A 27,543-nucleotide genomic window follows, 5' to 3' on the forward strand; every position below is an offset into this window, starting at 1 on the left:
AATACAAACCAAAATAAATAAATAGAAAAATAAAGTAAAATAAATAAAGAGAAAGAAAAAGATAAAATCAATTCCTAGGAGAAAGATAACACCAGAACTGTGGTAGTTGCAAGGAGTGACGTTATACTCGCTGTGTTGTGGGTTTTGCAATTTATAAATTAAAATTATTTAAAAATTAAATAAAATATTTACTTCAGTTTAAGTCATACACGATGGTGTATAGTAGAGAAAGTCAATAAAAGTATTTCTAAATAAAATAAATTATATACATAATAAAGTATTTCTTTCTTTAATAAAGTATTATTGCACTTCCCTTCAGCCATAGAAGGTATTGTACTCGAATCAAATTTCCGGTACTCTTTTTTCAATAGTTAACTACATTTCAGAACCCAAGCTGTTTTGGCCATTCGACTGTGTGTCTGCGTGGGTATTCGTCCGTGCCGCAACTTACTTGTGAATGGATAAACCGATCGATCTATTGCTCTCTTCTCTTATTTTGTGGTGTAATGACCCCACGCCTAGAGCTGAGGTACCAATCCGGGCGTTCAATAGCTGCAGGGCGGTCTAAAGGACCGAACAATGTGTTTTTGATTTCATTTCATTTCCAAAAAAAAAAAAAAACGATTTGGCTGAAAATGATTTTTTTACGAAAGCTTAAACTTCTCATACATTAAAAATTTCTGAGAGAAAAAAGTAATAAGGATAAAAAAATTTATTTGGGTATAGCTAAAAAAAATCTACATGTTACAGAAAATTTTATATAACCACTTAAAATACGGATACGTAGAATTAAATCCTCGAAAAAAAATCTCATTGAAATCTATTTTGGAACAAAATAAAAATAAATGGAGTAATGAGGAATATTGCATAGCAGAGATTTTTAAAGGAACAATACCTGGTCTGGTATTGTTACTTTATTTTTTTTTTTTCTTACCTCCTAGAATAAATAATAAAACAATTAAATAAATGCAAAATGGATGGTAAGTATATATACCGGCTATTTTAGTCGTTTTGTGTTGCTGGATGGCACTATAAGAACGGTTGCCGGGTCCGCTGTTGGCGGTTTATCAGTGATGGCACATGTTTGCCGAGAGTGCTCACTTGGAATAGGGAGGAGCCATTCCTACTTGTGTTGGTATAGTTCCTTTAAAAGTCAATCGGCAAATAAAGTGAAGCAATACAGAGAGATATTTCTGAGGGGGCACTGTGAAATGCATAAGACTCCTGATTCATGAAGAGCAATGAACCCCTAGCTGGATGCAAATACTTCCCATACACCTTCTTAGAGATCAAACAAAAAATTAACCGTGCTCCGAGATACACGTAGCTAATAAGTTGACCGATATCCCTCCGGTCCGGACTAATCCGGAGCACCTGCCACCCCGACCTGATGGAGTACCGATATCGTCCAGCATGTTCCAACATGTCGGCCGATTAGAAGGCGGCTAATCTGATGTTGGGGCGCGCGGCGGGGATCTTTAATTGCGTGTCACTCAACCCCCCGCCGTCATGTTCGTCCAAGACCGCCCTCAAGAAGAAAACGAAGAAGAAGATCCTTCTAGCGTCGGTGTCCTTAATTACACCATCAGGGAATTCTCATTAGCTTGGGAACCACACATAGCCGATTTTTTATTTTCTATTTTAATATGTGCTTACAGTTTGTATCCCTTCTTTTTCTACATTTTTAAAATATTTTATTTCATTTTGGACTTGAAGCTCTCATTTTGAATTTATTCTGGTTAAAACTTAAATATTGACACTATGCAATTGAACTTAATTTAATTATCACATAATAATGGTAAATTCTACTCCAAAATGTTAATGATAGTATTTAGTGTCAGAGGTCAAATTTTCAATTTATCACAAATGTACACCCGTCCACCAATGTGCCAAATATTATTTTTCAAATTAGGATCTGCGTTTATGTAGTAATTAATCATTCGTACAAGGAAGGATCATATATTACCTTGAAAAATGATATTTAACAGAACATTTAGTCTTTTCAAAAATTGAATTGAATTTGGAAATTATAAATTAAAGAAAGAAATGAGTATTGTTTAGAGTTCTATCAATGAGTAGATTCTCCACATGTCTACATCTTGCTATCGATGTAACTAAAAACAAATTTACTTGTACATATTTTAAGACAGCTGTAAATATCAATATATATATTTATTTTTAACGTTACTAATTTAAGAGATTATTATCGGATTGTAATTGTCTACATTATTAATAAAAAAACAAAATAATTTCATAAAAATGATAAATGGTCTGACGTCGTTTGTTACACATAAAATATTAGGATACTAAAATTATTGTAGTACTGTTAATAAAATTTTTAAAAAAACGCTGTAACTAAAGTTAATATCTCTTATAAAACCAAAGGAATTAATAAAAATAGTTCTTTAAATATCATTGTTTAGTAAATTGTGATTCGGATTTATATATATATTTTTTTAGTTTGCTTTGCGTTGCGATTATGACGTGTATTTTCTGCACCAATCGCCATCAATAGGTTCTTTTGTTTCTTTTTTTCAGGTGTTTAAAGAAAAAAAAAGAGGACAGAAGTGGAACAGTAAATTTCCTCCTGGGAAAGGCCGTGTGAGAGTGGATTCCTTAATTCCCGAAGAAGTCGTTGCAATTACTATAATAAGCATGGATACTCGGACTTTATGCAGATGAGCCCTGTGGCCTGAGAACGATTACTATTTAGATGCAAACGGATCCCTGGCTCCATAAAGCACACAGCCTACGATCCTCATCAGTTAGTGTTTATTAGATCTGTGGCAGTTCGGTAATTGGTCGGGTCCTCTGAGAGCTCTGCCGAAGTAGTCCTGTCTCCTTAGGTGCTCTTACGGGACTGATAATACGGGATAGAATACTTTAATTCCATCGAACCCGTCCAGTGTATTTGTTTTCTATTCCTTCTATCAATTTTTTTTTTTATTTCTCGGTATTAGTACTTAATTTTTTCAACTGTGCAAGTACATTTTGGCATCGTTAATCATCAATCAATTGAGTTAGTCAAGGTTGATAGTTGACCAATGATTATATTGTAAGGAATACCAGAACAAAATATAAAAAAATTAAAGCTCTCTGCTTAGCTTTTGTTTGGAACATAAACGCTTAAAAAAAAAAAAAAAAAAAAAAAAGGAGAGAGAAAGATTCAGAGGTAAAAATTAAAACCACAAATATGCACTTCTACATCATTAATTCAATATAAAAACTAATTTTAACTTAAACTGCAAACAAAAGTCGGTTGGAAGAGAAAAAAGTTAAGATACCCTAAAAACCCATCTAGAACACCAACTCTATTCAGATACAAATTTTCAAGCCTATAAAAAAATTTGAAGACACTATAAGGGGGGCTTAAAACCTTTAAAAAATATTTTTACAAAGAAAATAACCTTAAATACCCAATTTCAATCTTCTTGATTCATAGAGGGCCACAGGAGGAGGTCTTAAATGTTGTAGGAAAATAAATAAATATACATTTACTTATATACCATGTTTTATAGAAAGGATATAAAATGCATTCCTACCATCCTCGGTAGGAAGTATACTTCGGTGTGCAATAGGTTACTCATTTCGGTAAGAATGTCGGTAAAACCCTCAAATCTCCAAACAATTGTTTTTTCTTTTAAGACCCATGGATCTAAAGAGTTTGATATATAGTGGGTTGATAACTGTAATTAGCTCATATACTGCATTTCACTTACTGGATATCTACTCGTCAATATATGTTAATACGTATTAACGCATATTTAGTTTTTATGTGGAAGTGTATGGCTCATTGGCACTTTGCTACTAGCTCCAAGGATCCGGTTTCGAATCCGGTTGTGGTAGATAATTATTTTCTGTTTCATTGTGGCCGTGAGTCAGACCAACAGGTCTGGGGGCCCCTCCGGGGTCCACCCAGCATCATGAGGTGGTTTCCTTAATTGCGTAAAAATCTGGCGGTTGATCGTGTACAAATCACCTCTTTGCACAACCCTTGTTCTAGTACCAGTACTTCCTTACATAGCACTGCACCCCTGACCCTTCAAAGATCGTAGTGGTACAGATTTAATAATATGACATTTATATTTTGAGTATGAATAACGTTTTGCCAGAATTTTCACAGCTTCAACTGGTTCAAATATCGAATTTCTCAGCTTTTGGGATATCTAAATTATTGTGAAGGATGGCACTTTCTCCTACCCCTCCTGTTTTCCTCCCTCGAAAAGGTAGCCCTAATTTTTGGAGAAAATGCAACAATCCATTCATTAAGCACTAGATCCCAACCAATAAATTTATATATGATAGTAAGCTTCATAAATAGAAAAGAACTACTCAAAGAGAAAATCTATGAGTAAAATAATATAAAGTGATCATGAAACAAATAGTTAAGATACAAATGGAAGAAAACACTAACAAAATAAAAATAAACACCAAATAAAAAAAAAAAATAATAATATAAGAGAAAATACCTGAAGATGGACGGACGGTCCGAAATATCGAGGTTATGAGAATATTGTTAATGTTAAATTAATAAAAAATAAAATGTTTTAAGTATGAAGCCTAGCCTAGAACGGAAAAAAAAATAGAAAACGTCATAAATTGGTGCCTTTGAAAACGAAAATTATTTAATAAAATAATATGTTTTCCAGCGAAAAATATTTTTAGATAGTTAACATGTTTCAAAATTATCGCTAATTTTTTTTTTTTTATAGAAGTTGGTAAAATTCTGCACAATGTTGCACATTTTCAGCTTCAAGTTAAATTAAATTATTCTCAAATTCATATAGAAAAAGAACTATACAAATACAGCCGATCCTCCCTCATATACTCTTCAAAACCTCTTCTCGTAACCATATCCTGTTTTAAGGTAAATATTTCTAAACATTAAAAGATTTTCCGGTATGACGTCATAGAGGCGTGGCTGGCTTTATCGAAGACAGGTCAATTAGTGGATTCTGCCGATTCTGTTTGACTCATTCGGACATGATTGATGCTCGGTAATGATTTCTTCTGAAGGGGGGACTGTTCACACGGTCAGTAACTTCTATTTTTGGAGAGGAGGCACTAACCTCCTCAAACTTTTGAAACCGATAAGAACACAATCAATCACAACGTTCGAAACTGATTTTATATTAAAAGTATTCATACCAGACTTTCGGTTTCGTAAATAAACGTAACGTCAAAGAGACGGGCCTAAAATAAAATTTTAATTACTTTTACTACTACCTGAAGATATATAGTTCCAACTCGTTAGGAAAAAATTAGAAGTTGTGTTCTAAATTAATTACCTACTCTCAAAAAAAAAATTAATGTGTAACTAATATATGTGCTATATTTTTTCATAATATATTTATTAATCTGATTTATAAAACTGTGGATTTGCCAAATTAGAATCATAAAAAAATGTAAATAAGGATAATAAACGACAAAATATATTCGACTTTGTAAAATGACATATGACAGGTTAAATGCAGCATTGGACACACTACACCACCGACACACATTCCACATTCATAATGCTAGAACTGTTTAAGTACCGTGAGAACTTCATTTGTGGCCGGTGTACTAATAGAGCTAAATCCATAGCAAACTGATGACCAATACCAAGGTCGAACAGTACAAAGGACTCACTGTCTGGAACTGCGAAAACAGAACTTGTTTCGGAATAAGTAGTCCTGGTACATGAGGGAATTATGAATGGATAATTCTAATTTAAAACGGTGTTAATAAACGAATTTATACAATCTATTGAGATATGAATACCTCTTAGTTTATCTAAAAAAAAAATAAACGTATTAGTCTAATTAACTGACCAAAGTTACATAATGTGATGACATTAAATGAGATAAAATAGGAAAATTGAAAGGAGATTGAAATTTCTAGTTCAGTGGCATGTGTTTTATTTTATATGTAATATTTAATAGTTAAAAACTGACATATAACTATATATACATTATTTTATCCCATTACATTAGTTATTTAAATCACTTACCCACAGATAATAAACATATAGATATACTAAATTAGGTGTTTAGCTTGTTTACGACCTAAATCTATTTTATCTAACAGATTTGAAAGCGATAGTTGGCCGAGATAAGACACGAGGTTTACGACATAAATTATATCGTAATCGGCGTAGCCGTTCCCATCAGAATTGAGCCATTCCGATGTAAATCCTACAGCCAGGACAATCTCCTACTTTCATCGACTAATTAAAGGCGATCTTATCCTAGAGCCGAGGATTATGTAAACAAGGAAGACAGCCAGTAGTTTGCGGATAGAGATGAGCCAAGACGATAGAGCAATAATAAGAAGGAGCCTTCGATTGACCGAGAGACAAGAGATGATCGGACTCTCCCAGATCGGGGATGGACAGGTATGCAGATGAGACTCGGTTTCCCATACTGCTCCCCTCCGTGGTGGGGAGGTCTTCGTGAGCTCTCTTACACACGCCACCATTACCTTCTTCTTCTCGTTCAGTACCAAAAGGAATGCGACGTTTAAGCTGGAAATACACGGCAATTATAGTTTTCGATCCGTAGGTGCAATCAAGTTGTTAGCGTTTTGTGTGTGAGTGTGTATGCGCGGAGAGAGGGGGGATAAGAGAGCTAATGCTGATCACTATTATTAGTAAAACGGGCGCTAAATGCGAGGAGGAATGTAATACTTGCGTAGATCTTTGGGAAGCTCTTGCCGGATGTACCAGGGTGAATATGAGGATACCAAAGGCTGCATAGCTCATCTTATAGAATGCAATAGGAAGTGGATAAAATAAAATATACAGGAAATAACAAATAAAGAATTCCTAGCTTGGCTTTATTTCAACATCAAGTAATTGATGTATGTGTTATTATGGTATGTACTGAAAAATAAGTGTATGTAGGAGGAATAATAACATCCGCAAAACTCCTAAATATAATCCAAACACTTAAAAATTATGGCCAGTAGTTCTGAAGTAATACATCTTACAGAAGGATATAACTCTGAACTTTACTGAACATCAGGTGACTTGGCATCTCCACCAAAAATCGCTACCTCCTGGAAACGAGTGCTCTCAAGGGCACACTTCAATTTCCTTTTTCTGAGAACAGGAAAATACGTTTTCTTCTTTTGAGGGTCAGAATATACAGAACAAAACAATTAAAAACCTTTTTCTAGATTTTTTACACGCCCCTTTTTTGAATATAATTTTACTGGTCTCTTACGATATATCGTATAGACCATATATGGTTTAATTTTACTCTTAAGACCAATCCTGTCATTTAAATTTTTTTACTGTAGTATCAATAATTGGCATGAAACCCTCCACTCCCGCCCTCCATGATAGCATTACTTATCTGACTTTTCAAACAGATAATTATAGCGAGTAGGCTGGACGATGTACGAAATGCACAATCTCACAAGAGGCACAATAACACTAAAAAAAAGGCAATCCTTCCCCGCCAGACCCGCCCCGCTTATACCCTGGGCAGCGACGATCCTAAATCACTTTTGAAATATTAGGTTAAAACGGGAAGAGGAGACTTTAAGATTGTTGAATCGAGCAATATTCAAAAAGCGCCTGGAATTGAAAACTGGCATGAATGAGTGTTTAAAATTTAAAATACAACTCCTAAAAGATTGTGAATTTCTAATCGTGGTGTTGGTGCATTACAAGGATATGCCATCTTTTATAGAGCTTTTCTGATCATATCAAATATTTAGTTAAGAAGTATCTGGTAAAATCACGCAGTTTTTTTTAATTATTTTTTTTTACCAAGTATAAGTATTAATATGAAACGTATAAATACATGAACTTAATCACAGGTGGAGCCTCCATAGCTCTGGACGGGCTGGAAGAGGAACTAATGAAGAAGGATGACTCGACTAATTACCTGTTTAGGTAACACGTGACCTGGTCCAGCTAATCCCTCCGATTGAGGGCTGACGTATTGAGATTGATGTGCCAGTTCAGGATTTATTTATTACCGCCTCTTATGGCACCTGCTAGGCTTTTTGGTAATTTCAGGCAAACAAAGTTCAACGATCCTGGCAATTGCGGGAGGTGAGTGTTGGTTTTTGAGGAGCCATTATCCGATAATTATTGCTAAAGCATACATAGTTATATAAATCTCACTGAACGAACTCGATTTGAGTCCCAGCTGCTTATTTTTAATAGGGAAAAAATTACATGCTTTATGATATGGAAAAATGGTTTAACATACATTTCTTATGTCCACTAATGTTTAAATAAATTAATATATAATACTAGTCAATGAATAAATCAGAGGTTTATATTGGTATATATTGCTGACCTCACTCGATTAGGAACAGAATCATAGTGTTATTACAGTACACAATTTCGAAAACTCAATTTCATTTAAGTAAATATTGTGTTATAAAACTTGTCATGATAAAATTTTATTTTGATACGTGGACATAGTAATAATTGTAAATACACCTAACTATATGATACAATCTAAAGACTAAAGAATGGAAAAGAAGTGAATCCACCGCAGATGACTTAACCAATAGAAAATTCTTCCAGCTTTTTGAAGGTGAAGACAGAAAAAAATCTTAAGAACGTTTAACTATCACTCCGTCGGCCGTAGCAAATTCGACATTTAATAACTATGACAATATTTTAAAGAAAATAAATAAATTGGTTAAACAAAAATTTTCATATTTATACGGTAACGTACAAAATTAAACCCAAAGTAGACCTTACATGTACTCCTAACTAAACTAAGATGAAATCGGTGAAATAGAAATAAGTCTTCGACTCTGTTGTAATATTAGAAACCAAACAATAGCTGTCAAAACTAAAAATATATATAAAACAAGATAAGGACTGTACAATGGAACAATTCTGTGACAAGGTATAAAACATTAAATCACATAATTTTTGGATGTCAACACCTACAAGTTGAATTGTGGGGAAAAAAGAACTTCAGATTGATTCTGGTAGATTTTAGTTTATCTAAACTTATTTTTTCATACTATTCAACTGGTAGATAGTTTTGGCATTTGGAAATCATCTGACCCAATGTTTTAACTTTAGCCACAAAGTTAACACATTTTAAAGTCCTTATCTTGGTTTTATAATTATATATTGCCTATTGCCTCATTTATGTTTTTAGTTTGAATTTTTTTTTCCGTTTTATAAGAAATTCCAAAATATTTTAGTTATGTGAATATATAATAAATATCCTCCTTGGTATTGAACAAAAAATAACACATTTCGAATACTGGATTGCCTCTAGTAATATAGCACTGAACATAATTGTTAGCTTAGCTGTTTATATTTCCGTATTAGGAACTTTTAATATGGAATCTTTTACTATCCAAAAATCAATCCATCATTTAAGTAACAGAAACTAAAAAAGGTAGAAATGAGTACACCTGAAGATGTGACAACTTAAGTACTTGGATTCAAGAATTTCGAGAACAATCAGATAAAGAATACAAATGGCAGTATTCGATCTTTCATGGAAACTGGAGCATTAGCAATGTTTTTTCATGCCAATAGAATCCATAGTATTTGTAAATATATGAGTGAAATGACTGGATACGGATATATATTAATTAGTTGTAGTATCAATTTTTTAATATTGAAGAGCTCCCTCTAGAAATGTTGTGTCATTGAGAAAAGTAAGAAGAGGCCTGCATTTGACGAAATTAACGATCTTCAGTTTCTGCCAATATGTTGAGGATTAAAGACTTATTAAAGATTTATTGCTAATACAGTAACATTGGTACAGATAAAAGAATTTTTCGCTGAAAATAGCATTGTTAAATTTCATAATTAGAACGTTTTTAGAGACAGCCCTTAAATCGTTCTCATCCAAACTACTTAGATCCACTAATTGTACAGTAAAACAGAAGGAAACCAATCGTGACACAGATCCTCCGCGTACACCCCGTTACTCGGACGACCTTCATCTACCCCTAACGAGGACCGTCGGGGTGCGCTGTTTTTTTTTGTAGTTCGTTTTTCTACATCTTGAGCAGGAGTCCTGAGGGAATTGCTCCTCCTGGAAGAGGGAATGTCATTGGACTTTTTGTGCAGCGGGGCTCGTGACAGCTCCCCTAACAATTCTATTATTCAGACCTAACCTTTAGACAAGAGAGCATTATATATTCCACTGCACAGGTCCCCGCCGTGTTTAATGAACAAGCTACCCAGATCACGACCTGGGCTTCCTCTCCCTCTGTGCAAGATCGTCCCGTTTAACCTGGGTCCTTGGGTCGTGTCCTTCTGTTCCTAGCAGTTCCTGCGGTTTGCATCTCCTCTCCTCCGAGTAGCAGTTCAGAATCCTGTTCTCCGATCTCGAAACAAGTAAAGATGCTAATAATGAAAACTAATTGAAGATTATTCTTTTTGAATTTTTTTCTTATATTTAAAGAGTCAAATTTGTATAAGGCACTGAAATGAAACTTGGCCCGGAACCAGCGTGAATTTTGATATAGTTTTACTTAACCTATTCAGAAAGAAAACCTACGCTTTTCGTAAGCAAAATTTAGCACTTAACTGAAATTAGAGCATGCTGAGCACATAAATTTACAAATATATGGAGGTTATTTTTCAATAAAAAAATTTTAATATGTAACGTACAAGTGTACAAAAAGTATCTCCTTTAAAAGTACCACAATTACTATGTATAAAGAGTTTGTAGCAAACATTGTAATGAAAGCATTTTAAAAAAAGAATTTACTAATAAAAAAAATCCTAATTTAATTTTAAGTCAACCTTATTCTTTTTTCTCTTTCTTAATTGAACAAAAAACACTAAAAGATACGAAACTTGATGATCGTAACATAGAAGTCGTTAAGTAACATGATATTAGAAAAACTTAAGTGCCCATGTGTCTCCTACTTTTCTGCTTACGTACCCACTTACTTTGTTGGTCGTTGATAAATAACGATTATTTTTTAGTCCCATCTTAAGTGTAAAAGCCCATTCTCGTGGGTTACTATTTTTACTTACTTCAGTCTCGTCTATGGGTATCTTAAACAATGACCTTATACGAAACAAACTATTCATATTACTCTTTAACTTAATTAACAAGAGCAACTATTTCAATCAAAAGTTAAGTCGTTGGAATTCCATTATAAAGGCTATTAATGTATTCGTAATTTATTTTTAGACGTCCTCGTTTTAATCATACTAAAATTGTAATTCAAATCGTTAAGATTCAAAAACTAAAACATTATTATAGCATTATTTGTTATACATATATTGTTTTTGAAAATCTTCCGGTAATGTCAAGATCAATGATCGTGAAATTATTCTCTCGTTGAATTTGTGCCACATTCAACTTATTCCTAGTTACAATGATTTCTCGATGAAGGCCAGAGTAGTGGTTATCGAAAATTTATCCTCTTTGAATAGATAATGTATTCGAATAAATGCAAATCCAACGGCACTTGGTCGAGAGTTGGCTGTTTGTTCTAATGCCACGTATCTTATTTAGTCTTGCAGTGCAAGCTCCTTAATGCCTAAGGTCTATTCAAATCCAAGTCTGGAAAGAGATCGCTATTCTGGGACAAAACCGTCGTATATCATCAAGTTGGCAATACGCACGGGTTCGGAGCATCCTTCGGTACGGATGCACAGTTGGCTCTTAATACTGTCATAACTAGTTTGATATTTATTTAAAGTACAATATTGATGTAGTATTTTGAAATAGTTTATAATTTCTGTTTAGATATGTCAAATCAGTACAGTTTTTTTTCTATGGGTACATCAACAACAATCACTTAAAGCAAATGTAATTGTATCTCAGAAACAATGGGAGCCATCAAACAAAATATTAGCTGAGAACCCATTGCAATTCCATCCCATCTTTCTAATGACAAGCGACTCCTAAATTCTAAAATCTGTTTTTCTCCAACTAAATAGCTGACACTAGCATGGATATATATTAGACAGGTTGTTTCTGAACTCTCCTAAACTATTTCATAATAATTATTCCTAGGGTAAACAAAAATTGACTAGATTGTATTTTTTTTTTTTTTTTCAAATTTAGTAATTGAAAAACCTTTGAATTTTTTTTAATTTATAGTTTAATTATTTAAAAATCTCATGAGTTTACAAGAATAATATAAGTTTTAAAATTTAATTTGCCATCGACCAACTTCATATATTCAAAAGTCGGTTGAAAATCAACATAAATATGATGCTTTAAAGTTGCGAAAACGAGGCTTATTAGTCTTTCAGAGAAAAATAATCCATAAACTGTAGTTTTTTTGCAACTTTAAAGTCAGAAATCCGTCATGCTGATCTTATGTTATCTTATCTTGCCTTTGGCCAATACAAGGATAAAAATATATAATCTATTTGAAAATGTGTATATGCCTTTGTAAAAAAGAAATATATTATTATTAAAGACAGGTTTGACACGTTGTTTTCATTTAATTTATAGTATGATTTGAAAAAAAATTAATAATAATCCTCTATAACAATTAGCGTCTCTTAGTCATTGTTTGCAGTGTCCTTGGATCGTTAGGAAACGATGCTTTCAAGTATTAGCTATATTTCCTCATCCATTAAGCTCTGATATAAGCAATAATTACACTTGGGATTTTAACATCGAGTTTATCACTATTAATTTATCCCCTGAAGCAGCCTTGATTGCATTTAATTCGACATTAATGTAAAATTGTCACTCAATCAATACATTGATGACTACAGTAGCAACAGCCGGTCGTGGGAACAAAGAAGACACAAGACATCTAAGCGCGTGCGTACACAATGACAACCACCGCAGTCAATTATCAATTATATTCTGGAGTGAGAGACAATAGCCTGACCCAGTTAGTGAACAATGGGCCCTACAATCTTCGGCCATACAATCCTAATTTCCGATTTCAAGGGATTTGAAGTCTTTAAAATTCCTGTCCTTTTCCAGATGTGTTGTAGAGCTCAAGATTCCAAGATATTATGGCAGAGGTTAGGGCATATCCACGCGATAATTATCTTGAAATACTCCTGGAAATATGCAATAAAGCTTAAAATTGTTTCAGATAAATGAACATGCTTATCAAACAGTATTTATTTCTTGAATTTCAATATCAGACTAGCAAAAGTTAATTTTAAATACGGGGTAAATCTGGGCAACTTTCCCGCTTTCAAAGTTATTCAGTTGAAATTTGAATATTTGTGTATTATTCCTGAAGAATAATCTTGCAAAAAATTTGAAACACTCCTTCATACTTACGTTTGGGCTTTATGTAAAATGTGTGTGCGTTGTATGCTCGTCTAATATTCCTTCCGAATATGACTTTTTTTTCTCTTGCCATATGTTTTCTACGAATTAAACTTATATGCCCCGTCATTAATAAATATTATTATTTCTACGGCTTGTTTTGGTTCTATACTTAGGAGAAATAGCTGGTCCGTAGTTTTTCTTCGCTGTTCGTTTCTTATTTTGTCCTGTAAGGAATAAAATACTTACTCCTTTACTATAAACTCCAGTTTCTCTTTGGTAATGGTTTATTTAAAGATAACAAAAACACAAGGTGGGTAAAGAAACCTCGTTTTTTTTTGTAAAGTGTTTTAATTTTTTATACGAACTAAAAAAAATTTAATCCGTATTAAAGACCTAAAAAATCGGGTCATTAATTTAACTTAGGTAGATTCAACTATTTTGGAATAACTATCATGCCTACTATGATGACACTTGAATTCAATATTTTTGAATCCTGAATGAATTATTTCGCAGTTTTCCCCGGGGCAAAATCAACCCAGTAGATGATACCAAAAAAACAACGAAAAATAAATAAGTAACAAGTTGCATTAGCTTTCATTAACTAGGCTATAATAAATCACTAAGAAACTAATGAATACTTCTTATTATGTGTATTCCTTATCCAGAAATAATATAATTTTCAATGATTAATAAGAAAATAAAGTAGCAAAATTTAAAGGATGTTTTCCTAATCCGAATGCATTAGTTTTACCAATAATAAATTCATAAATAATAAAAAATCAACGTTGGAAACATTTTCAAAAGCAGTTGAAAACCATTGACTGATACACTTTAAGGGGAAACACACCGCGATAATTTACACTTGGCAACACAAAACCTCAAAGGTAGTTGCTGGCAATTTTCTACGTGTGACCTTTATACTGCCAACTTAAGCTTTAAAAAATAAAAATACTGTCGGCTCCTTTGCTTTCGAACAAAACAAGTGAGTATATGATGGTAGAATGAAGATGAAGTAATGAATAATTTCGGTTAATGGGTCACTAGATCGGATTATTTACAGAAAACGTTCTCTCTTCTGTGAATATATTTTTCTTTGATTATAACCAAGGGAAAGAAACAACTTAATTCATTTTATATTATATAAAAGTGTATTTATAGCAATGATGAACGCTTGTTTTTATAAAAACTTTCCAACTACATTGCAAATTTACAATAAAAAAGAAATATGCTAACATATGGCATCAAACCTTGCGAGTAACTAGCGAGCCATAATTTACGAAATTTTACTTGGTAACAAAAGTAGCTTATTACACTTTTAATTAAAAAAAAAAAAATTGATGATTTTATTATGTTGCATACGGAGGTTTCTAAAATGTAAGTACTTGGTATATAAGTGTGGTTTTTATAAAAAAATGCTAAATTCTTTTAATATTGTGTTAAAACATTAATCTTTAGTATCGAACAAAGAACATTTAGAGACCAAAAAGCTGAAAATTGGACCTATTTCATATTGGAGAGATTTTAAACATAAGCTGAAGAACCATAACCTTAAAATACTTTTCTGTCAAAAAAGAATAATTGTTTATATTACTATAACCTATATCATTATTTATTAATAAACCTTAATGTCAAATATAAGGCAGTATCAGAATTAGTAATAGGCGAAGTTTAATTTGTTCACTGATTTATTTATTTTTTTCGAAGATAGACAAAACAAAAATCTAATTAATTGTAGATGTATTTTCGAATACCCGTGGATATAAGATTAAAAATCTTTGAGTCGTTATAAGGAAGAAGTTATACACTTCCTCACTTTCCAGTATTCCTGTCTAATAAAAGAAGTTCTTAACTTATGACATTTCTCCAAGAGATACCGATAACCGCCTACCACGAAGATCTCGAAGGCCTCAACCATGGCAGTAGATCCGTGAAGGAAAGGCATGTAATCCTCGGGAGGGAAGGCTACCGCACTTGACTATTCATAACAAGATTTCTTTGTATCTGCCGCTCCAACTAACCCAGGCATACCCTTATCTGCTCCGGTCCTGGCTCTGTGTCAGGGGAATGTGTGTGCGTTACGCCTGTCTCTCACCTCTACATCGTGGGTGGTAAGACCATGATGATGATGATCAAGATATAATTTAAAACGCAGCATAGATTTGATAACTCTGGATTTATTAATTATTGTTTTATATCGTGTTATAGAGCGCAATGTGATAATAATTTCTCAGGAATAAAAATTAACATGTTGTAAATCAATAATACATTAAAAACTCTATTTTTTTTTTTTTTAGTACATCACTCCCTGATACGTTAATATAATAAAATCATACAATCAATAACTAATTGACTGAACACTGATATATTCAACTAATATATTCACTCGAAAAATAAGTATCTAAATTTGAGAAGCTTCAAATGTAAATAAATTTACAATTTAATTAATTTTGAAAATTTACTAATTTAAAAAAATATAGTTGCCGTTTTTATTTTTAATTACTTTTTTTAGGGTTGGTAAATTCATTTTTAATATCTATTTTTTTTATTTATTGGAATAATTTATATTTGTCTCTCATGTATTCCGTCACATTAAATTGTTTCATTCTCTCAAACCTAAATTACTATTTACTTTATTTTTTTTTATTTTATTATACAATTGAGTGTTAAAATCGGCAATATTTTGAGCGCAAGGAGTAATAAAGATGTATATACTCGATCGTATTGTTATGAATTAATTCTATAATAAATAAAATTAAAGATGAATCTATAAGTCTCCCATTTTATTTCTGTTTTAGAGGGTTCGGAAAAAAAAAAAAAAAATCTACAAGTAATAGAATACGGAAATTAATAAAAAAAAAAAATTAAAAACTTAGTTCAAGATTAAAACATGTGGTATATTCCCTTCGTCCATTAATTATAGAGAGCGTATCAGGAGTCGGTAGTGCATAACGATGCAAGAGCCAATAGTAGGTCAGGGCGGGGAAAGATTTACATGTTGCCCTGGCAACAGAGGAGGAACTGTTTCTTATTGGCTGGCTTAGCCCTCGTCCTGGTTACCATATCCAGCAGATATATTTATGGACAGTTTGAGCACAGTGAGATATCGTTCTGTTCCGAGCGCACAGTTCGGTTATATGTTGTTCCAGCTGAAGTGGAAAAAGTGAACGGGAAACTGGCACCGCTTTGGTACGGATGTCGTCCATTAATTAATGTGTATAGCTGCAATTACATGTCTTGAGTTCGCCACTAATTCATCATATAAAAGTATGGAATATCAAGAGGTTCCTACAGTCTTTAGTCTCATAGAAAATGTATAAGTAAAAATACTATTAAGAAATCATTTAATATTATTTTATCAACAGTTTCCAACAACACTGGCAACTATAGAATTAGATGGGCTAAAGAGAGATCAAAACCTTTCATTAGAAGGAAATCTTCAGTTTTGTGATTCGCTCTTAAATTAAGTGGGAAAATTAAGTTCAGCCTTCAACGTGAATAGAATATTTTTAAATTATAATATTTATATCTAATTTTAAGACAATTAGGTAAGTAATTCGTGTTATAAAATCCACAAAAGAGAGTCTCTGTGAAATAATGTTCAAATTTGTTATATATATATATATATATTAGTCTAAACATTCTATGGATTTTTTTTTAAACAAACTATTTTATGAATTGTGACTCTAAATGCTGTTTTTTTTTGTTTTTTTAGTAGCGAAATAACCATTTTTCAAGTGTCTAAAGAAATTTATTTAAAAATGTTTAGTTTTTCAGAAAATTTATATAAGAAATAAGAATATTTCCACCGTTTCTAAGATTGTATAACACATAAAAGAATTTCAGAACGATATCTTGCATAGTTTTAAAAAAATAAATAAAATATTTTTAAGATGTGTCTGTAAGTCTTTTCCAGTCTCGGGAAAGCTTAAGAAGAAAAAAATCGCTAAGAGATCTGATTGATAAGCTATAATATTATTATTAATCAAATTATGAGTGTTAATTTTAATTAAAATCTGTGGGAGTGGGCATCATAAATAGGTGTTTTGAATTATAATGACCCAACTTTTATTTTTAGCAAAATATTACACAAACTGTTATAAAAAAATTCCTGACTCTTTAGAGATACCGAATCAAAATAAAATATCGCCCGAAAATGTTCATAAGAATAATTTCAACAAATAACACCAATTTTTATGACATTTTTTATTGTCATTCCGTTAATGATGTCACTTTATGAATGAATGGCAGACATTTAAGCAATCGTGTATTTATTTTTAAAACGATATTTTTCCGCTATAATTTTTTTTTTTTCGTAACCTCCTTTATTATTACAGAAAAAAAAATCCTTGTATATTCTATTCCCTCTGAGCTATTTATAGTACATGTTTGATTAACTGTACATAGCCCAAAGGGAATAGAATATACAAGGGTTTCTTTTAGAAAAAATGTACATTACTAGAAACCTAATCACTATTTTCGGCTATAAATAATAAACGAAAGTTTATGGTAAGCACAAAATTTTTATTATTGTCGGGATGAAGTTTGGGTTGAGCTAAAAAAATAAAATTACAAACGCAGTATATTGATTACTTTTTTAATGTTTATCATAATATCGAATTAAATTAGCTTGTAACTTAATGCCTCAACTAGTAACAGTCGGGACAAGTTAAGTTACAAGAACCGCACCAGATGACTCACATAACGGAAGGAAAACAAGAATACATGACAATAGCTGTTACATTTTCAACAACCCGTGACCGGAATGCCCAACAAAGGTAGCAGATAACGACTAGTTCTTCATCCGTTACTGGGTAACATTTTAATAGTGACCCAGTAAGGAGTAAGCTCGTTACTGAGAGCTGCCTAGTTCAAGGACCACAGGAGCTGAGATATATCTGGCAGTGGAGACTGTTAATAGTATGACACTTTGTTGTTAGTATATAAATGTCACTGCTGTACTCTGAATATGCAATATAATCTTTTTTAGGGTAAAGAATCGAGTTATCTTATGAAAATAAATAAAAGTGAAAATGTAAACTACAATTTAAATAATTCTCAAATTCAACAAAGAACCATCAATATCGCTTATTAATATTTGCTATTATAACAATGTAATTAAGCATTGAAACTAATAAAAGTGAAGTATCGAGCAGAATGTGAAGCAAAATTAGAGGTTAAAACCATTAGTTGAATCTAACTTCCAAAAAACTGAAACTGTTGAAAATAATCTAGATAAGGGTTCTGTTTAAAAGTTGAGATGAGGAAATCCTGAATATGTATAATATGAAACATCTGCTACACAAAGTACGGAAACTGATTCGGGATAAATGTTTCTGACCGTATACAATACGAATGGTCCATGTATAACATCAAGATAAATTTTTCATCAAATAAAAATTCTATGCAGTTTTCCTTGACGCTATCATAGAAGTAGATAAAACTTAATAATAAATTAATTACATTAACGTATATTCATAACATTTTTGCACAGATAAGAAACACTTGTATATTCAAGTATAAGTTTCACTAATAGGAAATTATTTCTATTGATTTTTATTTTTTTTTAATAAAATGTTTATTTACATTTTTAGCATAAAATAAAGTAGCTAAATGTCAAAAAAATGATCGAATGTAATCTATATTATACAATTTATAAATTATTTTAATCATGTTTCCGGATCAAGATCATTCTGTAACTAAAGAGCAGAACTCTGTAGCTGTCTATCAGCCTAGTGGAGTGAGTCCGTTAGTTCGCACAGTAACATCTCGGGAGCTGAGATCGATTCGGAACAGAATCGAAAAATTGTTTTGGAGCCATCAGTCGTTTGAAAGCAAACGACGGGGCAAGCAATGACTAAGCATTCTTCAGTGACGAAGCGATATAGCACAATGGATTAGCGGTACAGCTCTCCAAACCTTTAATAGAATTTATTGCCTAAACAAAAACAGCGCTTCCAGTCTCTTCTTGACGGGTGACTTCTTGCACAGGAGTTCCGGGACTAGATAGAGGATGTACATCCTCGTAATCGAGAAGTTAAAACAAACAAGATTGAAATGCACTTTCACCGAAATAAAGCCTTATAAAGCAAAAAAAGATTTTACAATCACTCAGGGGTCTAAATCTTTAAAATTATCGTAATAGATATAATGTAAATAAGGTTCATAACGACAATTAAATACCAAGAGTAAGTTTGAGCTTATATGTTTGTGACATATTTAGATATTTGGACAGTACATACCTTGGTGGAAGGAGTATTATGAACTGGTACATAAACTGAAGCCAAAAAGGCGGGTCTTATGATGGAACCAGGGGAGTAGCAGAGGAATGATTACGAGCCAATCACTAGCTATCTTCAGTTTCAGTGTAGATTATAATAGTCAACATTCCTACTAACTTCATCGTAAAACTAAGCCTCAAAGGCGAGGCCTTTTTGCCTTCACTTTTGCTTTGAAGGAGAGTAGGGTTTAGCCACCTCCTTGGTACTTTCAATAGCCGAAGAAACGGTACGTTCAAATTGAACGTGATTGGAAAATATCATTTAGTGTTAATCTGGGAGGTGTATTTGTCAACTTTTATTTAAACGAATATTTTAAATATATTCTCGTATAAAGCTCTATCTATTGTACTGATGGTCTGTGATTGGACATACCATAGAAGCATTAGAGAAGGTAATTTGTCTTTCAATGCATAATTAGCATAATTTCTTAAATATACGAAATTGCCACATACACTATGTTGTGGCCCATTCGGCTGTCCTGCATGATAGTTAAAGCGTCTTTCATGTTTTTTATTAAAGATTATTTAATCACCCAGAACTAATTCAGAAAAAGGCTATTTTACTTCTAAGTCTTAGTTTCCTGATTAAGGTAACAGAGATTCCTAAACTTTATTGAAGATACACTTAGGAAAAAAACAGACAGGTCTTTCCAATTAATTAACAAAGTTCACTTCAGTTATACCAAATTTAGTTTCCATTTAAGGGAGAACTATTTTGCAAATAAGGAATGGCACACGGGTAATTAATTCGTAAAACTGGTCATCTCAAGGCCTTCTTGCTTTTTATGAAACCACTGATTTTAGCAGAAAATATTTTTTGTAATTTTAAATTAAGCATTCTGTTCCCGAAAGTTAAAAAAATATATATAATTTTTAAATTATAGGCTAGGTTATTTCACTAAATTTAGTTTACCAAACAAAATTTCGGCTTGCTACACGTTCGGGTTAGTTGACATCTTCAGAAACAGTAAAATTTCAAAAATATATAATTATCTGGCATCAATTTTTTTTTTTTATAAATTATTCACAATTGATGCATCACTTACATCATATTGTTCTTTAGTATTTCGATCCACTTTTACAATACATTTATAAATTGAGTCCAAAACATTTTTAAATTGAGTCTGAACATAGACATATTAGATTTTCAAGAAACATTAATATTATAATATTAATCTTCATCCCTTTTACAATATTTTGTTAAATTACTGTTATGTTCAAATGACCACAACCTTCTTCATCACAGGAGTTTGAGTCAGTTCCACAATGAGCAAATGTGAATCTGTTGACTTATTAAATCCTATACATAAAGTGTAAATTTAAAATGTAAATGTTTAAGTGAATACAAAAATCATTTTTTCTTACGTTAGTTATTACTGATTTTTAAAAATTATATAATTTTGATTTTTTTGGAATACATAGAATTTATGTCTAATAATTATTTATTTTTGTTCATCAAAATATTATAAAATTGATGAAATTAACTTATGATATTAGTGTACCTTAAGTTAATATTACTTGACGTATCTATGTTACTATGTACATCTGAACGATATCTATAAAAAATATTTTGGACTCAATTTATAAATGTATTATAAAAGTGAATATAAATCTAATATAACAGCAAAATATAAGTGATGTAGCAATTGTGAATAATTAATTATAAAATAAATATTTTTATATAGTTGATGTCGTATATCTATATATTTTTAAATTAATTAATTAACTATTTTTATTAAATTAAAGTTCCCATCTATAAATCATTTATATTATTTCTACTGATATCAAAATTCCAAATAATTCAGAAATTATTTATCTTTCATAAACAAATTAATTATTCAGACATTAAGACGTAAACACACACAAAAAAAAAATAATAACTTTATTGTTAGATTTATTAAATCACGACAAAGATCAAGTCTGATTTTATTTGTTATTGTTAAAAAAGGTTCTTTCTTTAATTTCAGCATGTAAAAATAAATATTGATGTAAATAAATTTAAAACAGATAGACTTATATTACTGCCTATTTATGCATCTTGTATAATAAAACTTACTTATTTATGGTGTTTCATTGTAGTAGTCATCAAATTTTAATTAGTAAAATCATACAACTAAAATAGAGATAAAAAAGATTATTATATAAAGTTTTAATCGGATTAATAACAAAAGGATAATCTGTCATTTGGAGAGACTTTTATCTATTTTTTCACTTTACCTAATTTAAATTATATAAAGCTACATAAAATCGTGCGATGAAATATTCCGATCCGTGATAGTATACCACTGGGCCCATTAGAGCAACCAACAGTTGAAGATGGAATACTTAGCGTAATTATCAGAGAAGAAAGAAGTGGAGGATCCATTGGACCATATTAAAGCCATTTCTAAATTGGCCTCGACTAATGGAGTTTCAAATAAGGGCAGTGGTTTTGGTTTATTGTTTCTTTTTCTTTTTTTTTCCAACTAGAGTCAGGTTGATGTCTTCACAAGTACCTTCTACCACCTGGCTCCACTCAAGAGGAACGGCGAACCCTCTCCCGAACAGGTAATTGTTCTGGAGTACCCTGGGTCATTATGTTCGGTTGAGGATCCCCAAGTGTTATGTAGGTCGTTTATAGAACTAGTATGGACCATACCAATGAATATATGAATATGAACCATAATAATGAAATATTAGTTTTGTACTACTTAATTTATTGTAAGCTGGTAAATAGAAATAGATTTTGTCATTTTTTTATTAAAAAAAAAAAAAAAAAAAAAATTAAATAAATTATTTTTGTTTTTAAATAAGCAGTTTTTATTGTTAGTGGTAATATATAATGTATAAATACAAGATATTAAAAAAAAATATGAATAACTGAAGCAGAAAAAAAGATAAATCCGGAATTGCAGAGGCCACACGATCTTTCCCGTTCGCATGACTGCTTCGTTATCTTTTGTTAAACTGTTTTATTCTCAGCAGGAACAATATTTATATCCTGTATTTCCACCTGTACACAGCTTTAGATAATTAATATGATCCGTGATGGTCTGTTTCTCAGCAATTTGGAGCGGTGTAAGATCGTTTTCCACCACATAACAATTTATTAAAACTACTAACTGACTTAAGTAGTAATTTCATTAATTGATGTCTAACAGAACTTTACACAATATACAGAAATATATTTTTTCTTTTGATCAAAATTATATCATTGATGCGAAGCCAAAATGGTGTACCTGCAGAGTTCTGAGAAAATTGCATCTAACACATTTCTATTAAATGACACGCTCGTTCGTAAAACATGACATATGATGATTTTGGAAAATTGGAGTTTTTGGCATTACCGTTATCTCCAGTGCTAATTCCATGGATTTTTTAAACAGAAAATTTGTAATTTTGAAAGAATAATGTTGGTACTAAGTAGTGATAAATGACTTCTGATTAAAGTGAAATAATTTTAATTAACAAACTTTTTAATATTGTGAAAGTTTTCATTTTTTCGGTTTCTATGGTTTACCTTTAATTGTCTCAAGTAAGTTTTTGTTTTGCTTAATTTTTGGATATATTATTGCAAACTCTCAAAGTCCACCATAATATGTAACACTATGAGATTTTCCACACTATTTGAAGAGCCAGTAAGAAATTACTTCAATAAAATTGTCATCAGTATTTTCTATATAAATCCAGTAAACACCTTCAAGAATTTTATTTTGTTTAGATGAATCTATTCTTTAAATTCTTTAAATTAAAGAGTCCCAATTACAATAGCGTAAATATTTCGTGCTGTCTCAAATAGTGTAACTTATTTTACATCTTGAAAAACAAACCAAATGATTCATGATTATTTATTTTTTATTAAATGTTGAGGAAGGATTTAAATTTTTATATTGAGTGTGAATTGTATTCTCGAGCTGCGGGAGAATTTATTTTAATTTCAATGTTTCAATATTTTTGTTTGCAAAATTATACTAGTGTCTAATAATATAATGGTTATGACATAATAATTCTAGAATGGTGCATTGATCTTTAAAAAATTTATATAGTTTGAAAAATGTATAGTTGTTTTTTTGTTTTGTTTTTTGACTTACGAGGTTTCACAGATTTAGTTACAATATCTTGTATAATAACTTGTTTCTTCTTGTAAACTTGAGAACAACAAAAATTTGTTTAAAACAAAAAAGTAAAGTTAAATATTATACACTCGTAAAATTATAGGAATGAACAACTAATTATATTAAAAGATATACGTCTCCGGTTGAAGATAAAGAAACCTCCCGTAAGTCGAATGATTAATTATTTATGTTAAAAAAAAAAAAAAGAAAAGGATATGGTACTCACCTTGTTGGAAGTAGTTGGCTTTCCTTACGTAGACACAGACGAGAGCCATTAGTTGGAGCTGGGAGAGCCTCTGCCTGGTCGAAGGGGGCAGTGGGAGGAGGTCTCGCAAGTTGGCGATCTCGGCGTTGATCAGGTCCCGGCGGAGCTTGCTTGCCCCCTTCGTCGACTTCGCCGCGTCGAACCTATGCAAAATGAGTGGAAAGTGAAGATGGAGGCGTAATATGGAATCAATTCAGGGTTAGGTTCAATAATAAGAACCTAGTGTAAAATGTTTTTACAGTGTTATAAACAATGCAATCGTAATTTAATCTATTATATCACTGTTTCATTAGGGTAAGTTTTTTTTTTGTCTTGCATACACATAATGAGTACATGACCAAGTTTAATTTCTTAAACATGTAGTAAAAAATATTAATCGAAATTAATATGGAAAAAAAATCTGACTCGACAGAAAGTGTCTTAAAGCGTAAACTGCAATTCAAAATTTTAGCTTCACAGGCATTGTCATGGTAACGGTTATCGCCACATATCTAAACAAGATTTTTATTTAGCTTACAAACTTCTCCGTTCCTACCGATTGTAGCATGACAATATAAAGCCCGAACCATCAGTAATTATTGAGTTGAAACAAACTCATAAGCTTTATATATTAGTATAGATCTCGGGTACACAGCCGTTATTTACGCTAATAAAACGTGCCAGAAACCATATTGAGACGTGCCACAATTTTATCTCCTACCATGCTTTGTACGCTATGTATTTGATTTATTTTTATATGAAAGAAATCGTACTAGTAAACATGTATAAGTTTAGGAAATACATTTTCGAACTTCGATTCAACTCTGGATGAAGAATTGATTAATAAATTCTTAAAAATTAGAAAATGTGAATTCGTGAGCAAAGAATGATCTTCACTTTTTATCAGACTCCTGCTGGTGAGAGACTGCTTACAGATATTTTATTTTATTATTTATTATATATTTTTTATTATTTTCATTATCTTATAGCAGAATACCGTTGAACAAAATTTCTGAGTTAGTAAAATGTTTCTGATGAAAAGAACTCTTAGCTTGCTTTCACTCCTTTTAATTTCTAGCGTCCTTCGTCTTGATTTGAGATTTTTTATGATCGGGATCATGGTTTGATCATCCATTTCAAAAAATGGTTAAATAACATTACATTCAAGAGATCTTGATAATATTTTAAAAAATAATAAAATTGTGGCGCATGTGTCTCAGGTTAGGCAGCCATGGTATAGAAAAATAGAAGTGAACAGGTTCCTTGGGATCCGTACAGAATATTTTCAAAACAATCAAGGATCTAAATCCCAATATCCTATTCAAATCGTTTTGTTGTGTAGAGAATGTAAATTATTTTTGCATGAGCAGCTATAACATTTCAGGAGAGTTAAGTTTTTGGGTTGTTAAAAACAATATATTTGTTTAGTCTAAATTTACCTAAATACGGGCCCTATAAGTAAAATAAATAAAAAATTCAAATAGAACTACAGGTTCATGTTATTAGCGCATTCATATGAACAAAATCTTCTGTTTTTTATGTTAGCGTCGATTTGTATACCTAAATTATTATATATATTGTTTAAATAAAATAATTTGTATCCAATTAAATCTCAAAATACTCTTTATTATTTCTTTAAACGTCCCATGTTTCGGCCTCACAGACGTTTAGACCTAATATCCAATAATTTAGAAACTTTTTGCAGGCTGTTCTGCCCAGGTCATTAATTTCAGTCAAATAACCCAAATTTCGTATTCAAAATAAATCACTTTTCGATTAAATTTAAAAACTTTAAATTACAGATGAACTGAACCTTATTATCACTTACTTATCACACTTTCACAGAATGCTTTGACTGAAATTAATAACTTAAATAGCAAAAAGTATTTTAATTATCGGATGTGAGGTTTATATGCAAGATTGTCTTGAGGATGGCCGAATTGGCCGAAAAGTTAGACTTTTAAACAAATAATAAAGAGTATTTTGAGACTTAACTTGGATACAAATTATTTTAATTAATTCCTGAATTATATTATATTGATAAAAACTAGAAGGTCCTTTAGTTTAATTATGGATAAAAGAAAACATGTTTAAAAATGCATCATTCATTTTCATATCAATATTTTTATTAATTATAATGAGACTTTAGCAAAATAAAATCGATTGAACTTTGGTAACAAATGAACAAGAAGCCTGTGAAGCTTTAACAAATTAAAATTAAAATCATCCGATACTATGTAACAGTTTATTATATTAATTACTCTCTGTTTCATAAGTTCTAGGACTTCAAAAGCTGTTCTGATGTTAAAATTTACATTATTTATTTATGATATAAGTAACAAGCTACAATGCCCAGTCTTATGTATAATTCGTCTGGATAGGAACTAGATGAGTCAGATTCTATCAACTTCAATTGGTATCTACTTGCAGTTACAGAAAATTCTTCTGTAGTGGCCTGCTTGACCAATATAACCATTATTCTTCGGTACTAATTTATCCGTGAGATCAGATACGATTCCTCGCAGTTGTCGAGATAAAGAACAGAAAACCTTTCACCATATGCATCCAGGTATAGGGCCGCATTCCGTTATCCCGTACTTATTGGCTTACTAAATAGCCGTGCCCCGTATTACCCTATCGAACTAATAATCTAATTAACTATGCATGTTTCCATACGATGCCATATACCACCGAAACAAAAAAAGATTAAGAAAAACAAACATATAATTCTCATTGTCCCGGGTCACGAATTAGAATAATTAGCAGAGAACTATAGCCAAGGAGACAGTCTTATCCAATATCTTATCTCGGCTACAATACATTAGGTACCTCACCGAGTTAATGAGATATGTACTTGCACATGATTCATAGCCAACAATAGCAAGCAGCATATATATAGCAAGTATTAGTGAGGAATCAATAAAGTCCATGTGATTTAGGAGGCACAATAAAGATTTTTAGTGGCAAAGAGAAGTCCGCCCCATAGCGGTTTATGGCGCAAAGAGCAGTCGGCAAAGCATCTGAAATACGACCCTCGGCGAGAAATATTAACTATTAATGACTGTTGCGTTTTAGTATTAGTAGTTGGCGTTTCTTAACGGGGAGTAGTAGAAATTTATGTACGCACAAAAGTCTTATTTGGTTGAGGCGTTCTTATGAGATCAACGAGTGTCAGGTCTTAGCAGGTTATATACAAATAAGAACTAGCTAATGAATAACATTAACTTAACAATTCCAACCAAGCTAGAGAATCCTTTAACCCAGTTTTTCATCATTCTCTGAAACCCAAGAAGTGAAAATGTTCAGTTCAAAAATTGAAGTAGAGGTCTCATTTCTACTCATACTGAAGAAGAATCAGGCATCTGATTATTTTTTTAAAAAGCTTTCCTTGGAGGTTATTTAGACAATTCTAGGTCAAGAACGATTTTATTGTCAAGGCTTAAAATATAACCAGACCTATGTAGGTAAAAAAAACTTTGGTTTCAAGAAAGGAATCCTTAATAAATACAAAAATGGAAATACGTATAATTAAAATGCAGTATTGATGTATCAATAACATCAGTAGTTAACAAAAGAAGAACAGATAAGGGGACCAATTAAAAATTGTTTGAAAGATTATTGCATACTCCTCTTCCAGATAGCTTACTTCACTTACAATCCCTTAGCACCAAATACAATCTACATGAGGCTCTTAATAATGTATTTCCCTACTGAGAGACATCACCTAAGACTTACCCG

At 31.6% G+C, this 27,543-nt stretch overlaps 1 protein-coding gene across 1 annotated transcript in view; it reads right to left on the reverse strand.

Moving 5' to 3' along the window:
• Positions 1-27,543, reverse strand: part of dysf (dysfusion) — a 359,371-nt gene that overhangs the window by 257,339 nt on the left and 74,489 nt on the right. The window contains exon 2 of the mRNA XM_014432053.2: positions 23,788-23,969. Within this exon, the coding sequence (XP_014287539.1) occupies positions 23,788-23,969 (182 nt within the window). The remainder of the gene's footprint in view (positions 1-23,787; positions 23,970-27,543) is intronic.

This window comes from Halyomorpha halys, unplaced genomic scaffold (assembly GCF_000696795.3).
Source record: "Halyomorpha halys isolate HHAL.00 unplaced genomic scaffold, Hhal_1.1 Scaffold1023.1, whole genome shotgun sequence".
In the NCBI taxonomy this organism is placed as follows: Eukaryota; Metazoa; Arthropoda; class Insecta; order Hemiptera; family Pentatomidae; genus Halyomorpha; species Halyomorpha halys.